The sequence below is a fragment of the Panulirus ornatus genome, chromosome 11 (genome assembly GCF_036320965.1).
Source record: "Panulirus ornatus isolate Po-2019 chromosome 11, ASM3632096v1, whole genome shotgun sequence".
In the NCBI taxonomy this organism is placed as follows: Eukaryota; Metazoa; Arthropoda; class Malacostraca; order Decapoda; family Palinuridae; genus Panulirus; species Panulirus ornatus.
The window spans coordinates 67758805-67766762 of record NC_092234.1 but is presented as its reverse complement, the minus strand read 5'-3'; the positions used below and the strand labels follow the sequence as shown (position 1 = coordinate 67766762).

General features: G+C 44.4%; 1 protein-coding gene across 1 annotated transcript in view; it reads left to right on the top strand.

The window, feature by feature from the left end:
• Positions 1 to 2182: 2182 nt before the first annotated feature.
• LOC139751627 (zwei Ig domain protein zig-8-like) overlaps positions 2183 to 7958 on the top strand; it is a 416836-nt gene continuing 411060 nt past the window's right edge. The window contains exon 1 of the mRNA XM_071667247.1: positions 2183 to 2882. Within this exon, the coding sequence (XP_071523348.1) occupies positions 2843 to 2882 (40 nt within the window). The 5' untranslated portion in view covers positions 2183 to 2842. The remainder of the gene's footprint in view (positions 2883 to 7958) is intronic.

Genomic DNA, 7958 nt, shown 5'->3' with positions numbered 1-7958 from the left:
TTAACCTTGGTAGCATTGTTTGTTCTGGGTAGCATGTTCTCCTGGGTAGCGCTGTTCTTCTGGGTAACATGTTCTTCAGGGCAGCATTTTCTCCTGGGTCCCATTGTTCTCCTGGGTCCATTGTGCTTCTAGGTAGCACTGTTCTCCTTTCGTAAAACTTATCTCTGTTTTTTCAAAATGTTCTGTATGTTTCTTATTTGACCAGAACTTAGTGAATATTCTGTAAGAAAGTAAAGATTGACGTATTCCTTTAATTAATCTTTTTGATCAATTAACCGAAGTTGTGGGAGAAAGTGCACTCAGGAAAACGCGTTAATTGCTATGAAACTTAAGCACCAAAGGCGACGGGCAGAGAAGAGACAAAAGGCAACAAGGATAGGAACTGGTGCGAGAGAGAGAAGTGTTTCGAATGCTGGTTCGAAACCCCACAAGGCCGACATCACACTATTCGAACCAGGGAAGATTATGTACGGGGGTATGGTCCTTGAAGACCACGGTATGGTCCTTGAGTACGACCCTTGTGCACGACGGTACGAATCTTCGGCGCAACCTTACGATCCTTGAATACGACGGCACGACCCTTGAAGCACGACGTTACGACCCCACAGAAAGACAGTACAATCTTCGAGCGTGATCGTACAGCCCCTAGGTATGATGTCCTTGCATTTAGCCTCAAGCGTCAGGTTAAAGACCATATCGCAAAACCAAGAGTCGAACCGTATTGATCAAGGGCCACACCGCCGTGTTCAGAAGTTTCAAGCCCCTAACAATGCCTTCGTACGTTTTCTATGATATAGTCATTGTATATATATATATATATATATATATATATATATATATATATATATATATATATATATATATATATATATATATATATATATATATATGGTAATGTGTTCACTTATTGATAACGTCTCACAACCAACCCGGTCTATGTGGAGAAAATGTTTAGTATCTATACCTTCAAGGAGAGCGAAGCAGAGGGCAGTCCATGATCTCCCAGGCAGCTGGCTACAGCCTTATGAACGAGGGAACTTCTTGTCTTTCTGAGGCTGATCCATTGAGTCTCGCCTCAAATTCTCTACCTTCATATGTCGGTCTGATGGCCATCTCAGTGACTCAAGGTTCACTTTACTAACTCTTGAACTAATTCTTCGTCATTTTGTAATCACCTTTCCGGATTTATAAGAAAAAATAGTTTATAGGAGCGATGAGTGTGAGTAAGTTTCTGGGTGAAGTTTTCCAAAGCTTTTAAGTGAGACTTTGTTCTATCCCATGACCCTGACCTTGGATTGATCTTGGATAATGATCATCAGTCAAGGTTAATAACCCTTTCGTTTTGCGGGGTGTCAATATAGTCAAAATCGCCAGCAAAACTAAGGAATGGAGTCCTTCTTGATAATCTGTAGTGAACAATACACGTATCGAATCCCTATTCGAAACAGAATACGAATACGCAATCGTGTGCACCAAGAGATATTTGATCCTTTATACATGATGAGTTATGCTAATATACTACTGATGTTTTATGGGTATCAGTATTCTTCGACTAAGAAGGAATGAATTTATGACAATATCAGAGATAAAGTCCTCGAATATCTGATATTTCTCCTTAAGTACATCTCATACAAGGTCTATAAACGGGCAAGTTTATGATTACAATCACTCTTATGTTTTCTTTGCTGTAATGGACATTTGCATAATAGAATGTATGTACCATAAGTGTGGTAGAAGCGGTGGTGATCGTGGTGGTTGGTGTGGTAGGACAGCGGTGGTAGTAGCCTGATTGTGGTGTTGGCAATGGTTCCATTGAGTAGAGAGGTGATGGTGGGTCGGTGGTGTAGTCCAGGAACGGGTGAGTGATGGTAGTGGTCATGTTAGTGACGGATCCAGTGGTTATCCGGTGGTGTTGGTGATGGCTGTGATGGTGGTGTTGGTGTTGGTGATGATAATGATGATGTGTGGTGATGATGGCGATGATACGTGGTGGTGATGGTGATGAGAGAGATAATGGTGTGATGGTGTGGACAGTGATGGATACTGATATCACTCATGACAGATATGGTAATTTGGTGGTGTGAATGGTGGTGAAGGCGGTTGTTGCAATGGTGGTGGTGGTGGTGACGGCCGAGTGCCGGCCAGGGAGGCAGGCTCCCTCGGCCAGACAGCCGTCAGTGTGGCCCGAGCGACGATGGAGTCAACACTGCATCTTCCTCTCTCTGGTCCCTGCCGCTCCATCTAGGCAGCCGCTTCCCTCTCGATCCACGGAGGCTTATAATGCCGGACAGTCCTATCCCGAATGAAAACCGCAGAAAAAGGCTGGACTCTGACTATTGAAAGGGAGATAATGGGTCTTATACTCCATGATTGTGAAGTTGGGTGATGAAGAAATTAGACGTGACCGTTCCAAAAATTGTAACCATTATATGAACGCTTGCTTATGGAAACCGTTGCTCTGGTTTCTTTCCCTTTCAACTCAAAGGTTTTCTAAATGTTTTCCACGTTAATGGTAATACATATATCTCTGAAAGGCTTTAACATGTATGTATATTGATTTAGAGTTTTTGGAACCTTCGTATTAGCACCTGAGAGACGAACTGAACCAAATTTTGTAAGGTCCTCGACTCGTGGACCCACAGTACTGCCTCCTGACACCCGCGAGTCTCGTCCTTACCCCCTGCTGGAGGCAGAGCCAAGCCAAGTTAACGAAAGATCGAGGAGTTAAATACGTTTGGGAGGAGGGACCTTGTCGATCCCGCCCACCCTACTGTGAAGACACTATTGCCGGGGAAGGCAAGGGGAGAGGTGTGTGTGTGTGAAGTGACATAAGTAACTGAGGATGGAGACTCTGCTGCTGCTGCTTCTGGCTACGATGGCAGGTAAGGTGAAGGCGGCGCACAGTGTCTTCAGGTGGAAAAATATGAACTTATCTTGAGAGGAATTCACAGTGTCTTACTGAGGAGGCACAATGACGGGAGGGGAACTTAAAGTGTCTTATCGGGGTGATAGCAGTGACTTAGGGGGGTGATAGCAGTGACTTAGGGGGGTGATAGCAGTGACTGAGGGACAGATGGTACTGATGCTCAGGAGGGAAAATCACAGTGACGCTTCGGATCATTAGAAGGGCATGAAGAGGATCCAGAATGACGGAGGGGAGGGGAAAATCACCAGCTCTATGTCAAAACTACAATACCTTTGGGGAAATTACTCAGACGTAAGGAAAATTTCCAGGAACACAGGGGACTATACTGTGACACAGGAGAAAATCTACCATAACGCAGTTACAGTACACAAATAAAGAACTACAGAGATTAGAAAGAGAATGAAAAGTTCGTTTAAGGAAAAGGATAGCGAGTTAGGATGAACTTAACTCGTCAGTTGTTATAACACATGAATACGTCGTTGTAATAACTTGCAGAGTTATCACTGTTCGTGGACATAATGGGGGGAGGGGGGGCCTCCAATAGTGAGTTGTGCTCGTCCTTCTAAACGATAGATTTCCCGTTGAGAGGGAAAAGAAAAGGATATCTCTCCGACATCGAGTGCACTCCGTAGGGAAATTACAGGTATTTCTAACATCACACTTAGAGGAGAAAATCGTATAGGTTTGTATGATTAAAGTCAACCATGAGAGAGACGCCATCTCCTTACCCATGGGAGAGGGAGATGTGGGGGGGAGTAAAGCTCTCCAGCTTTTTAATTTACTTCCCAGAATTAAGCTCAGGATAATTCCAAGTCCCATTATATCTTTAACGACCTCACATCGTTCGGTGGCGTTTGCCACGCTGGGCAGGGCGAGCTCGCGCTAAGCCATCGCCCATCGTCCCCTGCCCTCACCTCACCTCACCCCTACAGCCATTAACACCATGTTATACCGCTCTCGTGACGACACCATTGGACTAATTGATGATCCTTGACCTCGTTGGAGACTGGAGTGAACCATCCTGTGGCGGGCTGACCCCGGATGGGTTCCCAGGACGAGTAAGTCTCGCCGGTGTGTGTGTGTGTGTGTGTGTGTGTGTGTGTGTGTGTGTGTACACCCTCCACTCGCCACCACACTCTCCTCACTCCACGACCCGTTCTTATCGACCATCCTGTCCTTCTTATCTGTCCATCTATCTTTCCATCTATCTATATATCTACATATAGATATATAGAGAAAATTGGTAGATTGATATATAGATAAACAGACAGGTAGATAGATAGATAGATAGATAGATAGGTAGATAGACATACAACGATAGATAGTCAGACATACAGACATACGGACAGACAGACAGAGATAGAGGTACAAGCATATCGATAAAGACATTAGTATACATATATGTACAGATACAGTAATTTTTTCTCGTTTTCTATTTTTTTGGACTCAGAGTTTACCTGTTCAAGACAATATACAAATACCTGAACGCATCGTGCAGTAACGGATTCATGTTACAAGACAGCAGTTTCCTTCACGTCTCTGCCTGGGACGTCAACCTATCATTGACTATGTTTCACGGTACAGTAGCTTCAGAGCCAAACAGATTATAGTGTTCTTCTGTTTCCTGTGATCTGCGACACAACCTGAATTTCTGAGACGTTTTCAGGTCGTTTTATTCCAAACGGAAGCAAACATAGAGGTTCATCTGCAGAACATCCTAGCATATGGTGTAACACCATAAGGGTGTCTACACTCTCATCAGGGCCAAGGAACTAGGATTTCTCGTTCAACTGAGCAAGTGGCAGATGTGAGACATTTTATGAAAGACCATCATTTTATCATTGTGGCAGACGTATTGTCCTACATAAACAACCCACGACACGGAACATGAGTAGATAAGGAAGGGGCGAGGCACAACGAAAGGCTACACCATTAGCTTGATACGCCTTCGGATCAAAGGGTCGGTGTTCCATGATGTGTATCTGCGACAGCAAGTAAGGGTTATCTTCAAGGGGATGGGACCTGAGGACTTGTAACTGAACCTTAGTCATGTCAGCTTATAGTATGATGATGGTCCAACCAGACTGATCTAGTCCTCTCCACGATGTGTTGCTAACCGGCTACATCTTCAGTGAGGACTGAGTCTGCATGAGTTATGTGCACACTTGTCCCACGTGACTTGCTGATCAAATGAAGCCATAATGATCGACACCAGTAGAGGTCCACGGAGCATTCCAGATACCAGTCACCTGCAGTCTCCAGCGGATGACTGAACAAAAGACTGGCATGGAAATGTGAGGGGTACTGATGATCACGGTGCCTACATGGCTGACAGGGAGTGTCGGGATTTGTCTCAGTATAAGTTGAGGGGCTTATGAGAGATATACTTCCCTGAGTGTCTTGCTTATGAAGGATAGGGAGGCCCTCAGGAGGTGAGAAAGGATTAGTCTTGGTGCTGAGAACCTGCTCAACCTGGGCATCTGTGTCGCTGAGTCTGTCCTCCTGTGGTTTTAGATCCTCCAAGTTTTCCTCCTAAGCGTAACTGATGATCCAAGGACCCAAGGGTGGTACTACCAGTAAAATGCAGTCGTCAGTCGTAACTGCGTCTCTCTCTCTCTCTCTCTGTCTCTCTCTCTCTCTCTCTCTCTCTCTCTCTCTCTCTCTCTCTCTCTCTCTCTGCAAACCTTTCTTCAACATAAACGCATCGATCACGGGCAGTGGTCCCCACATAAAACTTGCCTCTACTTGGAAAAAAAATCTCGAGTGTGTCCCGTTCGTCAGATGACAGTGGGAGTTGGCAAAAACCTCCGGAGATATGGGGTTGCCACAGTTTGGCTGCGATAGGTAAAATAAGAGAAGTGGTATCAACCAACCCTCACATTGCCAGCGATCACATAGTATTTGTGTCACGCAGTGGCCTGATGATGGCTGCTGTGTGACCTAGCCAATGGAGTGTGACCTAGCCAGTGGAGTGGGTACAGCAAAGGGCAATTCAAAACACTTGCCAAATGATTTTTTAGCTATGGAGAGAGAGAGAGAGAGAGAGAGAGAGAGAGAGAGAGAGAGAGAGAGAGAGAGAGAGAGAGAGAGAGAGAGAGAGAGAGAGAGAGAGAGAGAGAGAGAGAGAGAGAGAGAGGGGAGTAAGATTGAAGGAATAAAAAACCGGGTTTCAAGTTGGGAAAAGTGGAAAAAGTGAGAGTTGTTAAAGCAAGTTGTCTTCAGCTACTCTCTCTTGAAAAGGTTGTTGGCTGAAGAGATCAATCCCTTTGACTCCACAAAGCTGCGTGTACTCAGTGCTCCATGCAGCCTTGAGTCAGAGATCTGTACAGCTGAGGATCTGATCTGAGAAGTAATACGTCCAAGGCCTGAACAAGTCTTCCACGATTTCGGGAAAAGACTTCACTATTTGAGTGATATGGAATCTTGAAGAAATATAAATGCAAAGTGTGTTAATCAAGTTGATGGACCGAACAAAGGAACCTTTAAAGGACATAATAAAGAGGGAAATTCATTTAGAGATCTGTGAGGGTTCGGAAAGTTCAGTAGTTGACTTCATCGCAGCGATCTCCCTCCTCCAAGATAAGCTAAATTATTTATCATATGCTGAATTATCTCTAGAATGGGCTGAATTATTTATCATATGCTGAATTATCTCTAGAATGGGCTGGATTACTTATCATATGCTGAATTATCTCCAGAATGGGCTGAATTATTTATCATATGCTGAATTATCTCCAGAATGGGCTGAATTATTTATCATATGCTGAATTATCTCTAGAATGGGCTGAATTATTTATCATATGCTGAATTATCTCCAGAATGGGCTGAATTACTTATCATATGCTGAATTATCTCCAGAATGGGCTGAATTATTTATCATAGGTGAATTATCTCCAGGATGGGCTGAATTATTTATCATAGGTGAATTATCTCCAGGATGGGCTGAATTATTTATCATATGCTGAATTATCTCCAGGATGGGCTGAATCATTTATCATAGGTGAATTATCTCCAGGATGGGCTGAATTATTCATCACAGGTTGAATTATCTCCTGGACATGCTGAATTATAGTTATTGTTATTGCATGATCTCAAGGGGATGGAAGAATGTTAATACTGAGGCAGGTGTGAAATGGTTAGATAAACACAGACTAGGACTCTGACCTTCGTAAATTTCATCAGAGCAATTTCATGAGGGGCAAAATCGTGTCCACACACTCCTCTACTCTTCCGTGAAGAGCGAAGTTCTCTGGGGACCTTGTGATAAAAGAATATGGGAAAGGGTGAGGGAGGAACTATGGACTCGTCCCGAGTTGAACGCGACAATAGGAAACGGTCGATCAGGTTGACTTTCTCAGTGAGAGAGAGACAGCAATGGTGTTATCAGGATAGAAAAGACGAGGACAGATGAATTCCTGAATATCTTTAGTCATTCTTTCCTCAGGACCAGATAGATGTGTAAGTAGAGGAGTAAGAGGATTCACCACACGTCCTTGATATAAAGGAGGGCATCATCTCCCTTACACTATATTACCAACATCTCTGGTGGAACTGATGAGCGGGAGGCACAATCCGGGAACCTGTCTCTCTCCTCGACCTCTCTTGGTTTGCCTGGTTTCCCTGGATGGTATAGCTTCATAGGAGCGATCGAACCACGGCTCTGAGGGAACTGTATGCCTCCACCTCTACAGCAGTTACTGTTGTGCGTTCTGCAAGCGCGCGCACACACACACACACACACACACACACACACACACATGTCTGTTGTAGTGGTTAGGGTTATCGACTATGAGCCAGAACGGGTCAGGGTTCGAATTTTGGACGTGGCGGTCGACTTACACCCGACCCAGGGTTTCATCCTCCCCTTGGGGCTGATCGACGAATGGCTACCTGGCTTAGGCTGGTGTGTGTGTGTGTGTGTGTGTGTGTGTGTGTGTGTGTGTGTGTGTGTGTGTGTGTGTGTGTGTGTACATATATTCATATACACAACACGAGTGTAACAGTCTCATCCTGTAACACATATAGTTATCAT